Source organism: Poromitra crassiceps (genome assembly GCF_964638095.1).
Source record: "Poromitra crassiceps genome assembly, chromosome: 10".
In the NCBI taxonomy this organism is placed as follows: Eukaryota; Metazoa; Chordata; class Actinopteri; order Beryciformes; family Melamphaidae; genus Poromitra; species Poromitra crassiceps.
In genome coordinates, this window is record NC_139631.1 from 22,664,737 (window position 1) to 22,684,926 (window position 20,190).

Genomic DNA, 20,190 nt, shown 5'->3' on the forward strand with positions numbered 1-20,190 from the left:
CTACTCAGGAGCCACGTTGGAAGAAAAAAAAATCTTTGCAAGAGCCACAATCCAAAAAGGTCCCTTTCGCCCCTTTATCTTTTTTAGATTTGTATTTATTTATTTATTCATTCATTTTAAGGACTTAAGAGCCACAACTAGGAGCTGCATGTGGCTCTAGACTAGAGCATCGGGTATCACTGTAGACTGTGTTGCAGTTTATTTCACTACTGTTGACAAAATGTACTATTGTAAGTAGCTTTGGATAAAAAGCGTCCGCTAAATGACAATGTGATGTAAGAACATGTTCAATAGCGGTTAATCTGTTGCACTGATTGATAAACAGCTTCGTCTTCTTCTGTTTGGTTTAAAGGTTGGCATCCGTATTTCTAGCAAACCATCAATAAATCTTAAAAAGATTCTTAAAGAGAGAATCTTAAAGAGATTATGAATGAGCATTTTCAAGGAAGTGGTCAAATTATTAGATAAGAACATGCATTGCGATAACAAAAATCAAATTTATTCACACATTTACATCAACAGTGCTTTCAAGTCTATTTACATTGCAGATATCATTCCAGAGATGGAGAAAAGGAAACAATAACTAATTTTGGCACACCATGGAAGCTTTGATTAAATCTACTTCAACCTCAATGTCTATTTCATAAGAATAAAATTCTTCTTAACAAAAAAAAGCACGCAAACAAAGTTTCAGATTCATATATATTTCAATATGTTATTATACCCACTCTCAATAAACTATAGAAGCGCAATCCACAGCCTCCACACTTGGTTTGGATGTTGGGTTTCCTTTGGGACAGCAACAGTCACTGTGCGAGATCTTCAAAATTATACACTGCAACCCGACCAATCCAACCGACTCCAGCTGTCGGACTCCAGGCCAGAAAGGAGGCTCGTCCTCCCCTGCTCTGATGACCATCAAATGTTGCTCTCCAGAAGAGCCTCAAAGTCTGGGGAGCAAACCATTTTGTGTTTTATGTGTCCTAATACAGTCAAATCCCCCGTTCGCCCTTCTGTCTCAATTGACATCAGTTCCTGAGAAAAGAAAAGGAAGGAGGGCGAGAGCATGTCAGAAAACGTACAAAATAGAGCAGTGAGAGTGAGAGACGGAGAGAAACAAACAAATCAACAGAAATCTAGACAGAACACAGGTCAACACAGAGACAGATGCGTAGTGTAGAGACAGACAGATGGATACTGTATATATTGCTATCACACCTGGAGGAAAGCACAGGACGTTCCCAGCGACACATCCAGTGTCACATGTCCCAGTAGGAGCTGCACACGGCCAGACTTCCGCACGAGCATCTTCCCTATGAGCCCCTCGCGCAGGTCATTCAGACTGCAGCAATTCTCCTCAGCCTGCTCTTCCTGTTACACATGAAGACACTCCTTTCAACACACATCTCATGAAAATACTCTACACATCGCTCGCAGACGAGACAAGATGGGCTATCTACCTGAGATTCTGTTGTCAGGAGCACGGACTGTCCGTCCTCTGTCTTCACCTCTGTCTTGATGGGACGGACCTCTCTGGTGGGGGGCTGGCCGGGCAGGGAGTCAGGCAGCTGCATGAAGAACAGCTCCTCGCCTTTGCTCAGGCTCCACCTGTGCAGAAGCTCGGGCAGAACGTCAGGCTCGGGAAGCGGAGGAGGCCTGAACGCGGCTTCCGACTTCTTTATCTCTGCTTCCTCTGGCTCCTTTTTAACTGAGAGGACACATCTGGTTAAGCTTGTGCTGTTTTGGGAGAACAGCTACACAGTATGGAGGAAGCTAGCTTGCATGTTATGTTAAGAGTGCCGTGGCCTCCACTACCAGCGTTGCATCCATTGTGAATGTCAATGTGACATTCTCCCTGCTCCACAGAGTGCGTTGACTTTTGAATGGATTCACCAGGACTCAATTCAACTTTATTCAGCCACCGAGAATTGAACCTGTGCGATTCTGCCGTTTATTCAGTGCATTCCTTCGAGGGCTGACGCCCAATGGCCGTAGTGTTAAGAGGAAAGAGGGGTGTTGCCAAAGACGATGGGATTTCACGCAAGACGGTTCAACTTCAACTCACTTCACTTCCTGTCATTTTGGCACGCGCGTTTTGCCCATGGTTTTCCACAGACACGCCCACTTTTCGGCCGGTCTGAGTCTATTGGAGTCAATGGGAAAAGTCAACGTGATCTCAGATGACAGATTATTTCGCCCCCCATATTCATTAAAGTAAATACTCGGCCCATTCTCCGAAGCCACATATCTTCTGAATATTCGGACACTAAAATGGCATTTTTCAGACAGAGATCAGGAGAAAAATAAACTTGTTCAAGACCTGTCTCTATCTCAGCAATGAGATTTGGCAACAGGGACTCATGTTAGCAGGGAGCCATTAGCTAAAGCTAAAGCTGAAGTTCGTTGATGTAGTAGCTAAATCTGTGTCTAGAAAATTTATTTTTGAATGGAATATCTTAGTTTCAACTGTATAGAGCTAATAACGGGGCAGCTTTATGTTTATATGTGTGGTTTGTGTGGAGTTTGGAAACTCACAATCTCTATTTCAAGTTAGCTTGCTAGGTCAGCACTAACCCTGCGTCACCAGGCACAGTCCTCTCACAACACTTCAGGGGAGAGGCGACCACGTGACCATTTGGGAGAGTAAGTTGCAGCGACAATTTGTTAGAATTGGCGGAGCCTGAGGTGAATCATCTAGATAGTAATGGAAGATCTATGGTGTTACCTTCAACTGCAGCTTCCATGGTTTCATCGTCTTCCTCCATCTTCTCAGTCTTAAGAGCAGCATCACTAAATTCCTCCTTGAATCCCCATCCTGATACAGCAAGTGGAAGCTGGACAGGGCAGCTGCTCTCTTCACTCTTCAAATAAGGGTCATCTATAAACTGTAAAAAAAAGAAAGAAAAATTACAAATACAGATCAATTCAAGCTATGAGATTGTATGACGGATGCCAAGGGACTCACGTTGTCTCGCTCCAGCTTGCGCAGGATCTCTTTGGTTTCTTCCTCTGTCTCTCTCTTCTCCTTTTTGATATTGATGATAGGCGAGGGACCCATACTTGGAGCATCTCTCTCACCTTCATAGGTACCTGTACACATGATAATAGTACACATGAACTATGATAAGAGGCACTCATAAATAGAACCTACTTGCCAACCTCATTACATTGCTAAGAACTATGATCTCCATAGCTAATGTAGACCGTATTAATAATGAGTTAAAAAGATCAACCATGGCACCAGTACAGGGTTACTGATTAGCCAGTTGAATATGGTTAGGCTGCCTCTTACCTCTCTTTTTCACCACCTGGTCTGCAGGTCCCTGCTCAAAGATAGAGTGGGACTGGATCACCTCTGGGCGGCCGCGGCCCCGGCCTCGGTCTCCTCGACCTCGGCCACCCCGCTCTCCATCCTTCCTGCCTCTCCCTTGCCCACTCTCAACTTTTGTTCTGTCATGAAAGACACAGTTATTGGTCATATACAGTACAGAGCTAAATCTATTGTCTCAGACATGAAAGACAGTTATTGGTCATATAGAGAGCAAAATCTATTGTCTCACACCTCTTTTTCTATTTATTGGTCATATACAGAGCAAAATCTATTGTCTCAGATGTTCTGTCATGAAAGACACAGTTATTGGTCATATATACAGAGCTAAATCTATTGTCTCACACATCTTTTTCTATTCTATTGGACTTACTCTTCTTTGGCTTTTCGGCCGATAATGTTGGGAGCAAATGTTTTCTGGAAAAAGAAAAAACAAAACACAGAGTTGGTCAATATTGAATATAACGGTCATAAAAAATACTGAGCGTCGCACTATACAGTGCCAAAGTCACGCCGTCTTCCGGGTTAAGCAAAATGTATGGTTGGGAGTCAACGCGTAGGCACCGTGGTGCAGCTCCCCAAAAATGTGACTCGACGCAGCTGATGTGAACGGCACAATATACTATAATGTAGATGGGGAGATAACAGAAGAGAGTGAAAGCTATGACTAAGTATAGGCACTACATTCTCTAGTTGGGCTAACTTCTAGTCATTGAAATCCTAGTGAAATCACACTGGTGATTTTGCTGGGGACTCCCCTGAGTATGTATGTCTAGCTGCCACCGACAATGTCCTAAACTTGAGGCTACGTTAAAGCATGTTTCTCACTTTAGGCATACGAACCAAGGGATATCATCTGCCATTTATTCTTCCATAGACATTTCATAAAAAAGCTTATAAAAGGGACTCCAGGTAGTGTAGCAGTAGATTCCCTGCTTACCAACACGAGGTTTGCATCCTCGTGTTACCTCCGGCTTGGTCGGACATCCATACAGGCACGAATGGCTAGTGTCTGTGCCGGGTGGGAAGCCGGATTGAGGGTATTTGTCCTGGTCGCTGCACTAGCGCCTCCTCTGGTCGGTCATGGGGCCTGTTCGGGGGGGAGGGAACTGGTGGGAATAGCGTGATCCTCCCACGTGCTACATCCAGAGGGTGGAGCAGCGACCGGGGCAGCAGGGGGAAATCGGCCAAGTACAATTGGGGAGAAAAATGGTGGGGAAATATGGAAAAAAACGTGGTCAACCCAAGCAATTCATCTATATTTAGAATCAGGAGAGACCCTAGAACATTTCACTCGGACCAGAAAACACAACATTGATTTCCCCCCGCTTTTTTTACCCAAGTTTTGGTCCGAGTGAAATGTTCTATGTTCTCTCCTGATTCTAAATATAGATGGATCACTTAGTGGCGGATGAAATCCATTGGTTTGTATGCCCAACCTGGAAGAGGGGGTGACTTTGGCACTCTATTAGAAGGAATTCTAGTTGAAACATTGCCCAATAAATGTTGAAATGCACAGTAAAAAACAGGAACAGTGGTAGAGTGTTGCAAAAAACAGGAACCTGTATGCCTCTAGAAATGTTGTCTAGTGAACAATCTTCTGACTTTCTACTGTGAATGCTTAATAGGACTAGATGTTACAATCCCGTAACATCTAGTCCTATTCATCTAGTCCTAAACATTGAATGGCCACACCCAAGGCCAGGAAGGCACAAACTCTTTAGCCAGAAGACCAGTGTCATTATAACCATATACTCAGTAAATTATGTATTTGTATTCTGAGATTACTGGTTAATGTTTTTAATGCTGTTTTTACTTTGTGTAAAAGCTGACTGAGTAGGAGAAAACTGCTCCTATTGGCGAGTCGCGACTCAGTCTGATGATCTGCTAGATGCTGTTCTAGCTGTCTATTAGCTGTTCTGTTGTTAAGAGTATTTCTTTTTTTTTTAATCAAAGTTTATTTTCAATTTTTCAACATAAAAACATGGTATTTCAAGAAAGAATGAACTGAAGATTGGGCTCATAGCTCCAATATCCCTCCCCTTCATCTCCCCCCCACCCCACAAGCCCATTAAAAAAACAAAACAGAAACAAAAAACAGGAAAAGAAAATACACACAGCATATTCCCAACTTGGCAAGAGGCATCTCGAGAGCATTTGTGTTGAATTACTTTCCCACATACATACTCATTCATACACACACACACACACACTACAATGGGAAGAGAGAGAGGGAGGGAAAGAGGGATAAAAATCAATATAAAAGTAAATAAACAAATACAAAGAAACAGAATACTAGTCCATTCCAGCTAATAGCTGGGCATCTAAAGCCTCTACAAAATCAAGAAACGGCCTCCATATTGAATAGAATTTGGAAACTGATCCTCTCATGGTATGTCTGACTTTTTCTAATTTTAATGACTGCATAACCTCCTTAATCCAACGTGCAAAAGTGGGCGGGGAAGCATCTTTCCATTTGGATAATATCAATCTCCTAGCTAATAAAGTAGTGTAGGCTACTAGATTTAACTGAGCAGCACTTAATTGTGCACCAGCTGGAACGACCCCGAAGATGGCACTCCAAGGGGAGGGTTCTAAATGATACTGCAAAATAGTGGCCAGGGCCTCAAAAATAAACTGCCAGAACTGAACTAATTTCGGGCATGACCAGAACATATGACCAAGACTGGCGGTTGTTTGTTTGCATCTATCACAAGTTGGGTCTAGCTCTGGATTCATTTTAGCCAGTTTTTCTTTAGAGTAATGAAGACGATGAACCACTTTAAACTGAATAACACAATGTCGCAAGCATACTGAAGAAGAATGTATTCTCTTAATTGCTAAATCCCATACTTCCTCAGAGATAGGCATTTCCATATCCTTCTCCCATCTATTTTTGAGGGGTTCAAATACGACTTGGTCAAGAGTGTTAATTATAAGGTAAAGCATACCAATATACCCTTTTATAACCGGATTCAATTTAAGGATACGGTCCAAGTGGTTTTCGGGTGGACGCCCTGGAAACTGGCCCAAATTGGACCGAGAAAAGTTACGAATCTGCAGATATCTAAAAAAGTGCGATGGGGGTAGGCTAAACTTATCAGAGAGCTGATCAAAGGATGCAAAGGTGTCCTCAATAAATAAATCCTCTAGAGTAAATATTCCCTTCAGTCTCCAAAGTTCAAAAGTACTGTCAGAAATAGAAGAGGGGAAGGCATAATTCTTTGTGATCGGTGTGTTAATAAGAAAATCTTTAAATTTAAAGGCCTGTCTAAATTGTTTCCAAATCTTGAGAGAGTCACATACAACTGGATTGGTCGTAATTTTTGTAATAGGGAAAGCCCCAGAAAAGGGTGAGCAGAGCAAGGAATGTAAAGACACTTGAGATACAGTTGAAGCCTCCAAAGCCAGCCAGCAAGGAGTCTCGTATCCTACTGGCTTAGACTGCCAAAAGGACATGGCTCTTACATTGCAGGACCAATAGTAATACTGAAAGTTTGGTAAAGCCATTCCACCAGCTACACGAGGTTTCTGAAGGACAGTTTTTCGTATTCGAGGCATTTTACCATTCCAAATAAACAATGAGACAATTTGATCCAAGGAAGAAAAAAATGATTTTTTGATAAAGACTGGTATTAATTGGAAAAGATAAATGAATTTAGGCAAGATGTTCATTTTAACTGCATTGATGCGCCCTGCAAGGGTCAAAGGGAGCCCCGACCAACGTGCCAGATCTAATTTGGTATGGCCCAACAGAGGGAAAAAATTATGTTTAAATAGTTCACTATATCTCCGCGTTACAACAACGCCCAGATAGGTGAACCTTTCAGGTGAAACCTTAAAAGGAAGGGAATTAAACACACATGTGTCTGCTGCAGCGTTAATCGGAATTAGTTCGCTTTTATGTAAATTAAGTTTGTACCCAGAAAAAATACCAAATTCTTTTAGCAACTTCAAAATCTTAGGGATACAAATTAGTGGATCCGATACAAAAACCAGCAAATCGTCTGCAAAAAGTGAAACTTTATGGACCTGGTCTCTGCGAATACCATAAATACTATGGTCACTACGCAAGGCTATGGCCAGTGGTTCTATTGCTAGGACAAAGAGCAGGGGACTTAAGGGACAACCCTGCCTTGTCCCTCTGTGCAGCTGGAAAAATGGAGACATAGTGTCATTTGTGCGTACTGAGGCCCTTGGGGAGGAATATAGTAGTTAAGTATGTTAAGAGTATTTCATTCAAATTCTATCAGATCACAGCAGGCAAAGATAATGTATGACTATATATATACAGAATCCAATATATTACGATTCCTTAGTGCATTACCTTCTTCACCCCTCCCAAGGTGAGGTCTCTAGAGCGCATTGTGGGGAGGCGGCCAGGAGTGATGGCAGCTGACGGCCGGCGGCCAATCAGTAGCCCTCGACCGCTGCCCCCGGGGGCCGGCAGGCGCTGACCACTGGAGTCACCAGAGCCCGAGTCTGCCATCCTGACCTGGAGACACGAGGTAAAATAAACACCTTGAAACATCACAGCTCTGGCCAAATCACAGCTAGTATTGATGCATGAGCTTCATGTTTCTGCAGCACCACAATGTACTCAAAATGGCAACCTTTGGTGCCAAATGCAGGGTTCCCACACATTTGCATGTATTAAAAAAAAAAAAAAAAAAAAAAAAAATTACTTTTCAAGGAGGATTTCAGTGCTTTAGAGTCACTGCATCACATTACATGGAAGCTATTGAATAAAAAAATAAAACATGAATTTTCCATATAAATTTAATATAAAATACAAGCAGGACTCAAATCCATCTCAGTAACTAGTAACCGTCCTCTTACTGATAAACAGTAAGAAGATTCTGCTGGGTCTGGAGGAATGTCTGTCGAATATCCAACTTAAAACTAACTTCATATTAGAGCTATGTTACATGTTAAATAAATTTGCTTTTTAGGTTACATTCACTAATATACAGTCAATTGGTTACATTGCATGGAAGTTTACATACAAAAAAATCCAATGAGTTTTCCAAAACTTTCAAGGATTTGACTAATTCCATGACATTTCCTGGCCTAGAAAATTAGATTTTGAAATTCCATGACTTTTCCAGGTTTTCTATGACCATGGGAACACGGCAAATGGCAAGTCATCATGAATTCACTGAGCCAGCTGAGAGGTTGCTGGACTTGTGGTTGTTCTCAAAGAGAGAATGTTCTCAAAAGTGTACAAATGCAGCCACCAGGGGGCCATCCTGGTCCACAGGACCAAGAGCACATTCTGTCCTACCAGTTAGTTAACTGCATCCAGCTGCCTTTTGTTATGCAAGCATTTATATATATACGCTGTCCTAAATTTTTGAAAAATGTAAAATCCTGTGTAACTGTTACAACCTGGCTCAAGGAAGTGGCAAAAGGAGGGAGTCACATGCCAAAAGTTAAAACAACCATTTATTAACTAAAACGAATGGAAAATAGGAAAAACAAGACAACACAAGCTACATTAAACAAACAGAACAAAAGGTGCATAGGTGAAGAGACTGAAAGGTCTGAAGGTCTTAAACCCAAGGAATACACCGGGCCCAATCAGCCTAATGACCGCAACACCAGGCTGCAAGACAGGACCTGGGGAGTGGGAGGGTCGTCACTCGTCACAGTAACAAACAGAGCCTGAAGATGAATGGTCTGAAGAAGAAGTTGAATGTAAAATGTGGGAATCCATAGCTTGAATTAGTTTTGACCATAAACAGTCCACTGACTTCCAAGATGGGCTGCAGCGAAGACGACGACATAACATGATAGAAAAACAAAAGGGAGCAGCAGCAGAGCCAGTCGGACTCTTTTGACATCACTGATGATGTCACAACTTCACAATGGATTCTGGGACTTTATGACATCACTGATGATGTTACAATGCCGGGGACTTTATGAGATCACTGATGACATCATCAGTGGGACAAAAATGTAAACAATTTGCCACAAGACACATTGCCCACATGCTCCCTTTTATTTGTGTGTGTGTGTGTGTGTGTGTGTGTGTGTGTGTGTGTGTGTGTGTGTGTGTGTGTGTGTGTGTGTGTGTGTGTGTATAGAGAGAGAGAGAGAGAGAGAGAGAGAGAGAGAGATAAATGATGATGTCACACCAATAACCAACACTTAAATAATGAAACAACCATCCATGCAATGTTCTCGATACACCCACTGGAGTTGTTTGATAGCTTTATCACTATTATAGGACTTTTCTCCTCGTGTTTGTGAAATAACCTAAAACGTTGATTTTTAACGAGATTGACTGGCACGGCTCTAAAGTGTCAACAACACAGCAAAGCCTCGACACACATGGCCCTGCTACCACAGCACGAAGACAAGGACAGCTAAACGGTAACAGTGTCGAAAAACAACAAGTTTTGACAAACAAAAGCTTCCCAGATATTTACCTTACGATTCCTCGGATATTCAAATGAGATAATAAGTCCAGTGTCATTAGAACGTGTTGAAATCACTGCTTGTTTTATACACTGCTATCTCTGACACTGCATGCTGCAGCACGGCGCCATGACACTTCCCGGTGACGTCACCACATGTATTCACTTCTGATTCACATGGATCAAGTGTGCGCAGAAAACTAGCATGCGCGTTAAAACGTCAGTGGTTAAAACAGCAAGCATTGTTGTGTGCCCCTTTCACAGCTGTGACAGAGGTAAGTTACAACACAGTCGTGAAGGGGCTAATATAAGCCCCATCCTTATTCCACATTTTAACAAAAAGGCCCACTAAAATGAAATGGTTTGAAATTTCTCCTTGATAAAGCATTTCAGGGATTGGTCAACTGCATGTAGCCCATTTAATCTGCAAAATATTTATTTCCCCACAATTCAGCCCTCACAAATAAGAACTAGTAATTTCAGAAGGACACCATACAAATATTACAGGGGGGAAAACATTCCTCCTTATAAGCTACACTGTAGGAACTAGCCGCTATTAAATGCTACTGTAGTGCCTATATATTCCCACACAATGGCAGAATGTGTGACTATTTTGATCATGGGTTTCATACACTTTCTGTAGGCTAATAAAACATTGTGTGTCAACCCTACCACTCTACTGGCCCTGTCTTGCAGGACCCTGGACTTGGGGTCATTAGTCTGATTGGATTTAATAAGAACTTCAGTCTCTCTCCCTCCTCACCTTTTGTTCTGTCTGTTTGTTTAATGGTTCATTGATTAGTTTGTGTTGTCTAGTTATTTTCCCCTTAGTTTTAGTTAATCAATTGTTTTAATTACAACTCATCTCAAGGAAGAGAATAAATTGTTTTAATTTTTGCTTTGGTGTAGTAGGCCTATACTCTTCTCATACCCATCTGAATGAAGTAACAAATGAGGGGAGTTTTTCACCAAAGTAAAAGTGACCCCAACACCAGGCTCCTGCAAGACAGGGCCAGCCAGGATAGTGGGAGGTTATCACAAAAGCTAAGATCTTATCAGATGGGAGATTCTGGGACAAAATCTTATCAAATGGGGGTCCATGGTCTAATTTGTGTCAGTTTAGGGGTCCTTGATGTGGGGAGAAATTGAGAACCATATTGCAGTGACACCATAGCGGGGGTCGACATTCTAAACTAATTATTGAGTACCACAGACATAGGGATATTACATGTTTGTAAAATAACTGATAGGCTATTTTGAGGTGGTGTAATAAGAAAGTTGGAAAAAGGTGATGTTTCCATTCAGTCATAGTCTACTTAAAACCCATACCCATGGTCCATAAAAATGATATAGTCCAAAGAAATAAAGAAATAAAAATGAATTGCTTCCATTTGAATGAGTGGAGCACTCATTTCATATAATCCATGTTTGTGTAATAATGCTGCAGTAACGTAACCCGACGCTGCCAGATGTGTCTCAAGATCTCGCGTGAATCCAGCTGCCTTGCAAGGTTAGAAACAACGCTGCTCCCTCCCATTTTTACATGACATGGTGATTTACAGTAAACTGGTGTGCAGCTGCAGGTTCTCATTTCACACTGTATTATAATATAACATGATTACAAATAAGGAAAAGCAGAGCTTGAGAAACGGTGCTATAATGTCAGGTGGGAACCTGCTCCCACTTTTATCTCGACCTTGTGCCTGTCATGGCGTGACTAATGATGGTTGATTGCAATTTAATTACACTTTGAGGGTGTCACTTAGCTCTTGCTGGCTCTGAATAAATTAATCTCAATACCTCGCACAGTCTGTGGAATCATGGTGATGTGTCTTCGTCACATTTTTGTACAATGAGTCTACATAAAAACACTAGCAGGTATCAGGTTGTCCTTTGCACATTTCTCTTTAAACTGTGCCTACAGTATATATGCATTGTTTTCAGCAGCAGATTATAGACACTAATCTGAAAAGGATCTTTCGTGATGTTTTTTCTTAATCTCTAGTGGAATCCTAATGAAATGGATTAATTTGGGTGGACCAGTAAAAACACATCTCTTTTAACAATTAATGCTGGTGGAAATCTGCTTAGTCTGGATTTACCCCATGCCATCCCTTGTCTCTGGATGGGATGGGTGGGGGATGCCCTGTGGAGTGAGCCCATATGGCAGAACAGTTGGCACATGTATATTTCTTTAATTTCCTGGGAGATCTCTCATGGCATCCCTTCATTTAAATAGGGTCATGTGAATATGTATCAAATGGCTCAGATCTGCATTTTTTTCCCTAAGTCCTCCCGCCTGTCCATAACATCCATAACTAACAAGTGACATTTAGCTAAATGCCATCTCACTCATGAGACCCCGCATTAGCAGAGTGTGTCTGGAGCCTGTGCCTGCGGGACAGGAATACTGGCCAGTGGTGTGTGTGTGTGTGTGTGTGTGTGTGTGTGTGTGTGTGTGTGTGTGTGTGTGTGTGTGTGTGTGTGTGTGTGTGTGTGTGTGTGTGTGTGTGTGTGTGTGTGTGTGTGTGCGTGCGCGTGCGTGTGTGTGTGTGTGTGTGTGTGTGTCGAAAACAAGCATGATGCTGATGTGTGGGTGACTGAGTGGCTCACCATGGTGCCACTTCAGTTGGAGAGCTCCCATTTTTCATCCTTCTAGATTTTAATCCATTCTGCATGGCTGCATGGAGTCAAGTGAACAGCATCCTCTGAGCAAAACATGAGGTTGGGAGGGGGGAGAGAGGGGGGGGGGGGGCTAGAGTGTTTGTGTGACAGAGAGAGAGAGAGAGAGAGAGAGAGAGAGAGAGAGGGAGCGAGGGAGGGAGCGAGAGAGAGGGAGGGAGGGAGGGAGGGAGAGAGAGAGAGTGGGAGAGAGAGAGGGAGGGAGGGAGGGAGAGAGAGAGAGTGGGAGAGAGAGAGGAGTAGGAGAGAGAGAGGGAGGGAGAGAGAGTGGGAGAGAGAGAGCGCTGTGTGCTCGTTTCACCTCCTCCTAATCGTTTCTCCTAGGGGATCCATCATCGACTGCAGTGGAAGAGGCAAGTGCAAAAGGAAGAGGAAGAAGATAGTAGAATCCAGCACCACGCGTCTTCTCCCATCACACCTTTCCACCTCATAAAAGTAAGCAATTATTTTACGCTCACTTGTAATCATGCTGCTTTTAAATGCCTGATGTACTCAGAAAATACTTTCAATATGAAGTTGTAGAGGCATCTAATAATCGTTTAACATGCTTTGATGGTGTGTTTTCCCCCCTCAGTTCATATTAGACTCTGTGTACTTGGGCTGTTTAAATCCATGAGTGTTATTTGTGTCGGTGAGATCATGTTTTTCTGTTGGTGTGCACATGCATCTATGCATAACATGAGGTTTACTGCCATCTTCAGTTTGAGTATTATTACAGACAGCACTGTATGTCCTGCCGATGATCACGTTTAGAACGTAAATGTGTTGTTTCTGCCATTTAACATGAGATTTATTTGAGATATTTCATAGCGTTGACTGGTTCATGCAGTAAATATGATGCTCATCTTCCCTGCATGTAAATATACATGTAATTGTGAATAGGGATGTCATGTAATATTGTGATAGTCACACAATGTTTCTGATTGATCTGATAATGTGTGATAGCATTACATCTCCTTCACATAACATAATGCACAGAGAAAAGTGTGCCAGTGTTTCATCACCCTGTGGGTCAACTGACTGAAGGTTACACATGTGTTCTATTATCTGCCATCCCGCTGCACAAACGCTGTGACTCTGCCCAACACGTTCTGCTCCATTCTGCTGGAAAAAGAAGGTCTTTGAACTACAGAGTTGTGTTCTGTGCCCTTCTCCATATGCATGAATGCAGCAGCCTCCCTCCTGAGATGCTGTCTCACAGAGATAACAGCGTTTCTGTTTGTATTCCAGCTAATATAAGAATATTTTAACTGAGCACATTACAGTTCATGCACACAGAAACGAATTGCTCTTCCAGCTAAATGTCACGGATATGAATCATCATCTTAATGATTATTTGGGTATAGGTCCGTATTTCTTTTCTTGAGACCAAATTGCCTGGTTTGGATTAATTAGCTATCACAACTACTAGTGTCACATCAGAGAGAATTAGACTAGACTGACTCATTTCTAATTGAAGGCAATGGGACCGATATGGAAATGCTTTATGGAAAACTTGCATGTGATCATGTGCTCTGTCTAAAAGTGGAACATGCAGAGAGAAGGGGCTTTGAAGGCTGTCCTGTGAGAATCCCCTCTTGCCCCAAATTCTGGCACATAAGACAGAGAAGAGAACGGCATGCTGGGAAGCCGACCCCGTGGAAACACGCGTGCGCGACACCACAGCTCTCTCAGTCCCCCCCCCCCCCCCCCCCCCCCCCCCCGCCCCCCTGGCCCGCCGAGCATGGCGCACACATTTCACAGTTCACAGGCTCTAATGAGCTGCTGCAGTCTGTCCATCACACTGTGGGCTGGAGCAGAACACCTTATGAGACCTCACTGCTGCTGCTGCTGCTGCTGCTGTGCTGCTGCTGCACACACCCCAGACAGCAGCAGCACAGCAGCACCGGGGGGCCTGCACCTTCATCCACGTGTGTGATGCAACATCACGCAAACAACAACTTGAGCACCTAATTATTGCTTGTGTGCTTAATTGTAATGTGCCAGGAGTGTATTTTTAGGCATCAGACTGATTTAGCATATGCTCAATGTGAGTGTGCTTGCAATAAGGGGAAATATACCATGTGTTGTGTTGTGCCGGCGCTGTTAGGGCCACAGGAATTCAAGAGAAATAGGGCATATACATCCAGATGGGGTGGAGGGGGGTAGAGCTCTATTAGAACATCAAGCAATACTGGACCAGACAATTGCCATAAGAAACTCTGGGAGGATGGAAAAACTGTGGGGGGAATTGTTGTGCACCAGAAGAAGATGACCATTGTTCACACACACTACAAGAGACACTATGAGAGACCATCAATTTAGGAGAGGGAAGCTGACAGATAATCAAACCCAATAGGCTGACCCACAGATTACACCCTGTCTGCTCCTCAAGGCTGCGTGCACCGGCCCGGATCCAGTGCCTCTGACGGGCAAATGAATAAATATGATCATGCATCACTTGCTGCTGCCTGACACCTATCTAAACCTTCCCCCGTTTCTGCCCAAACACTGTAACTTAGCCGCAAGCAGTTCACTTGCCCAGCTGTTTCAAAACTCTACGCCTTTTAGTGAAAAGATTTAATTAAGGCTTGGGGAAAAAAGTGGACTTTCAATTTTGCATTCCAGGCGTGCGGTTGCGTTTTTGTTTGTTTGTGACCCCTTCCTTTGGAAACACAGATGTAGAGCAAGCGATTGAGCGAGAGAGAGAGAGAGAGAGAGAGAAAGAGAGAGAGAGAGAGAGAGAGAGAGAGAGAGAGAGAGAGAGAGAGAGAGAGAGCCCTCAGATGCGTGGTTGCCAGGAGACGGCTGTAGGTGGATTATGAAATGCAGAGGCCAGTCACTTGGCTGGCAGCATGCTACTGAGTTGTTTGTTTTGCGTTTGGGAAATGTCAGTAGAGGCTAAGAAATAGAGGAGGGGAGAAGGGCAGTAAATAAAGAGCTGGGACACAATGTGGCCAAACACACACTTCCCCCAAAGGTTAATTGGATTCTGTGTGGGGTGTACTCAGCCGTGGAGCCTCAGAACTGTTTCCACTTTTCAGGTCACTGTGAACAGTGTCTGATACAATGTAATCTCCCTGAGCAGATGTTGCCCTTCTCCTGCACTGTACTGAGAGGGGTTGAGTCTCACCATCTCCTTTTCGTCTCTTTTGGGTTTTGACGGCAGATGACAGACGTGATGGCAGACACCCCTCTGTCCACCCCGTGCAACATCCAGATCTGCGAGGTGACCTGCGACTCCTTCCGCATCATGTGGGACATGCCGCCCGAGGACACGGCCAGGGCCACGCACTTCTTCATAGACCTCAGCCGCAAGGAGAGCAGGGACCCCAACCGCTTTAAGCACAGGGTCTGACAAACCCTCATGCACCTACCTAGCCCACTCTCCTCTCACCCCAAACGTAATGTTCATCTGTCTTTCCTCCCAGCCGTGCCCCCTGCTGTCTGGGTGCACATCATTATGTGTTGTTTTGCTGCTGAAAAACACCGGCCTTGCCAAAGCACGGCCTGATAACACGTCCTTCTTGTCTGACCTTTGGAGGGATTGTATAGCAGGGTGTGTTTTGCACAGGCCTAGCTGGGTGAACAGATGAGCCTTACTGCCTCATGTTAAGTGTATCTGACACTATTGTGCATTAGCCTGATCTCAGAGAATATAGCGCCCTTTCAGTCACTTCAATACAGACAACATGGTAATGTGTGTAGTCACCAGCCTCAGGCCAGTGACTCACTCATATTGTTTCCACTAGAATGGACAAAAACTGACAAATACAGCTACAGCACAGAGCAGGTTTCATATTCATTAATTTACAAAATGATCGCAAGGAAATTTCTTATTTAATTTAATTGAACTAATGGCAATTAAAAAAAAATACAATTTGCACTTGGATTTATCTGAACATATATAGCATTATAATATATTCACAAGTGATATACAGATGTTTTAACCTTTATTTATCCAAATATTACAAAATGAAAAGTTCAGTTTTGATGCAAGACATCCACATACAAGTTTTGCTTTAAATGGGTGATTACAGGATGTTGTGATTTATCTCTCCATAAAGTAGTTATCATCATTAAAGCATGCTTTTTTCTTCTTCTTTCTATTCAGCCAATCATTTCTGAGTAAGTAACAGAAAGTATAAATATACCATCTCTCTTGGGTTTTCATATTTGACAGATACTGATTTTAATTATGGCTTGTTGCCTCTGTTATCCAGAAGCTGAAAACATCTGATGCCGGAAGAAGGGTTGTTGTCTAGCTCTGATATACAAAATCAAAATGACACAAACAAACTTGCATCAGCGATGTTGCCATGGATATGGCCCTCTGAGCTTGGAGTAATTAACGATGCTTCTTAGAGGCCTTGGCCAAAACAAAGCCACTGATTTGTTGTATCCTAGTTACCGCAGCTTGGGTCCACTTTATGGAGGAAAATGCTTGACTTAATTAGCATTTGCATTTTGCAAATGAAACATTTAGCCTATACAGCAGCCTGTTAAGAAACGCATCCTGTCCATTAGGATCAAGCATCTTGATGAATTATGTGCTGTACTATCATCAACTAATTGATAGCATGTTGTTGCTGTAAACAAACATCAGTTCCTACCTGCTTCGTCCTACAGGATGTGCCGACCAAGCTGGTGGCCAAGGCCGTGCCTCTTCCCATGGCAGTGCGGGGACACTGGTTCCTGAGCCCACGGAAGGAGTACTGTGTCGCTGTCCAAACTGCTGTCCGACAGCCAGACGGTGACTACCTGGTGTCAGAGTGGAGCCAGGTGGTGGAGTTCTGCACTGGGGGTATGAGTCCGATATATAAACTGACAGCTAATGTAACACTGATCGTTTATAGGCAGTAAAGCCAAAACAAAGTTGAGAGACAAAAGCATTAAAAAGAGCAATCAAAGTATGTTTTAATGCACAGTGCACAGCTGTAGCCAAAAACAAAATTTTAGCACTGACTATAGGCAGGCATCAGCATTCAAATCGCAGTGCAGACACAGACATAGCAATATTTGTCCTCCTGAGTATACTCATGAGTTTGCAACTCGTGTTTCAGATTTGAGAGCCCTGTTTGTTGTTCTTATTGTTCTGCATAATGAGCTGCACTGCAGAATTGGCTTCTGGAATGATAACATAAACCTTGCTTGCAGACTACGCCATGGACCACCTCCAGCAGCTTCTTGATAAGGCCAAGGGCTCTGCAGGGAGATTGCTGAAATTCTCTGTGTTTTATCGCAACCAGCACCCAGACTACTTCCAGCATGTCAGGTCAGTGCTGCCTGCTTTCATTCAGTTATCTATTGCAGTGGTTCTCAACATGGGGTCCAGGGACCACCAGGGGTCCTTGAGGGGATTCCAGGGGGTCCCAGGCATATTGATGAATGGCTGTTTTGACCATAGTTGATCTAGACTGTTATCTCTATACAGACAGTCATAGAACTGTGGACAAAATCATATCTGACAATTACATTATCAGATTTGGGTCAGAAATCAAAACAAATCAAATGGGGGGGTCTGTGGTCCTAATGTGGACTAAATGAGGGGTCCTTGATATGAAAAGGGTTGAGAATCACTGATCTTTTATTGATAAAAAAAAAAAAGAATTGTGCTGTTTAATGTGGTGTATTGTTTTTTATTGTTGTATTGTGGTGCTGTTTTGTTTGTCTACCTGCCCATGGACAACAGATGGAAATAGCAGTCAGCTAACCGGTGCAATTACTTTTAATTGTGCGCTGTCCCTGTAAAAAATAAACGATACAATTAAATGAAATCTATTGTATCTAATCTATCCTCCTCGTCTCTTGGGCTATAGAAATGAATGTGGAGGGGTGATGCGCCCAGCCCTAAAAGACAACAGCGGGAGTCATGGTTCTCCCATCAATGGCAAACTGCACGGAGTCTTCCTCAGCTGCAACACAGAGTTTGACACGGGCCTCCCTCCCAAAGACTCCCCCTACGGCCCCCTGCGTTTCCAGATCCCAGCCGGACACCTGCTGAACCCCAACACCTCTCTGTACTTCGCAGACTTCTACTGTATGTACACGGCCTACCACTATGTGGTGCTGGTGCTGGCCCCCGTCGGCTCGGAGGGAGACGGCTTCTGTCGAACCCGGCTCCCCATGCTGGACTTGGCCGCCAACCCCTTCCTGACATACAGCGCCCCCCAGAGGCCGGGGGAGGAGCCGCTGTTCTGCCACGCCAGTGACGTCATCCTGGAGGTGCTGTCCACAGAGCCTCTCCATCTGGACCAGGGCAGTGTGGAGCAGATCAGTGGCAGTGGGCACCACCAGCTGATGAGTCAGACCACAGCCAACGCCAAGAAAGACCCCAGCTGCAAGGTGTGCAACATCAGCGTGGGCCGCTAAGGGAGTCGGCATGGGACAGTGAGCGTGTGTCTGTCTGTCATGTTGAAAGGCACTCTGTTGACCAACTCAGACAAGTACTGTGGAAACTGTTGAAACCCAATCTTGTGTAAGTCAGTCTGAACACAGCGGGTACAGCCCACCGCCTGGGGTGTGTGCATGCTGCCCCCCCCTCTTCCCTCCTGTCTGGACTAGAGTAATAGTATTAAATAGATGGTGTTTACATTGTGTTTCACAGAACTCCATTTATCATCATGATCGCAGCTGGAATTAAATGTCCAATCCACGCCCCTTGGAGAGTCATTTAGAGATGATAGGGTTTAGGTGACAATTTGAGCTCCTTCTTTGTCAATCGTGCACTTTGCTGTCCTTGTGACCTTTTTAAAAAAATGTTTTTTTTTTTCAGAATCTTTTGATTTACATTTTTTCCACCCTGAGATATTTGTGTTTGATTTAGATTTATGCTGCACTGTGCTATTGGTTTGAGACGATTGCTTATTTCTACTGTATTTATTTCAAAGTAAGTTGTATGTGTGTGATACAAGCAAATGTTAACAGAATGACCTAAAATCTCTTCAGCAGGTCTCAAAACTATAGAGCGATAATGAGTCATGTGAAGAGAATTCCCCATGCACAGCCAAAATTAGCGATCAGGTGCTGGTCGGTCGCAGGAACATCATAGGGTGAAAATGTAAATCAACCAGCGCACGCTGAGTGACTTTACTGTGACTTTCACCCATGAGTCATGTTTCATGTAAAACATAGTTCTACTCCGTGATGCCCTATTTTCTAAACAAAGAAATAACTGACAAATGTTTCAAGGATTAGTGTCATATTGTAATGCATCTTCCTATCTACCATTCAATGTTCCTGCTGTCACATTACAACATTTGAGAAACACCTTTTAGAGTTAGGATTATGAAATGTTTTACTGCATATTACTTCATAATACAGGAAGTCAAAACTTTGCATAATAGACTCTTCAACATTTCCTGGGTGTTGCTATGTGACAGTAAAAGCAGGGCCATTGCATCAGTGTCTCAGACTATTGAACTTATTGAACTCAAAAGCCCCTGCGATCAGTCTCTGCTTCAGTTCTGTAAACACCGGTGCTGAGCTAAGATTAGTTTCTCCTCCCTTTGGGTGCTCTGATTCCCTCTGCCCAGTAACCCATGGCCATGACCTATATAGAGATTCCAAAAATGCCTCGAGTGAAAGGGATACCCTCTTTGATGGGTGGCCAGAATGCAACTCTCACGGACAAGAGATTGAGTAGACTGAAAAAAGGCCACCCATTTGATGCAGAATATAAATATTAAAGAACAGAAAGACAATTCAATGCAAGCAACACACATACACACACACATGCGTATACACACACACATGCGTGCACACGCACACACACAGACACAC

At 43.4% G+C, this 20,190-nt stretch overlaps 2 protein-coding genes across 2 annotated transcripts; one reads left to right on the top strand and one right to left on the bottom strand.

Annotated features, from left to right (window-relative positions):
- Positions 1–524: 524 nt before the first annotated feature.
- polr3d (polymerase (RNA) III (DNA directed) polypeptide D) lies at positions 525–9,896 on the bottom strand. Its single transcript, XM_083644456.1, has 9 exons — positions 9,760–9,896; positions 7,656–7,823; positions 3,702–3,745; positions 3,293–3,450; positions 2,966–3,090; positions 2,726–2,885; positions 1,461–1,708; positions 1,219–1,371; positions 525–1,035 (listed from the first exon to the last, which is right to left on the bottom strand). Exons 2-9 carry the CDS (start codon positions 7,815–7,817, stop codon positions 919–921), a joined length of 1,167 nt encoding a protein of 388 aa, XP_083500582.1. The 5' UTR covers positions 7,818–7,823; positions 9,760–9,896; the 3' UTR covers positions 525–918.
- Positions 9,897–12,769: 2,873 nt separating this feature from the next.
- phyhip (phytanoyl-CoA 2-hydroxylase interacting protein) lies at positions 12,770–18,780 on the top strand (the record flags this gene model as incomplete). Its single annotated transcript, XM_083643961.1, has 5 exons — positions 12,770–12,864; positions 15,578–15,760; positions 17,038–17,212; positions 17,566–17,683; positions 18,228–18,780. Exons 2-5 carry the CDS (start codon positions 15,578–15,580, stop codon positions 18,778–18,780), a joined length of 1,029 nt encoding a protein of 342 aa, XP_083500087.1. The 5' UTR covers positions 12,770–12,864.
- Positions 18,781–20,190: the final 1,410 nt, after the last annotated feature.

Coding starts and splice junctions, on each gene's coding strand:
- polr3d (XM_083644456.1), bottom strand. CDS start 7,817: ATGGCAGACTCGGGCTCTGGTGACTCCAGTGGTCAGCGCCTGCCGGCC. Junction 3,451..3,701: donor GGCCGAAAAGCCAAAGAAGA/GTAAGTCCAATA, acceptor CTTTCATGACAG/AACAAAAGTTGAGAGTGGGC. Junction 1,709..2,725: donor CATGGAAGCTGCAGTTGAAG/GTAACACCATAG, acceptor GTGTCCTCTCAG/TTAAAAAGGAGCCAGAGGAA.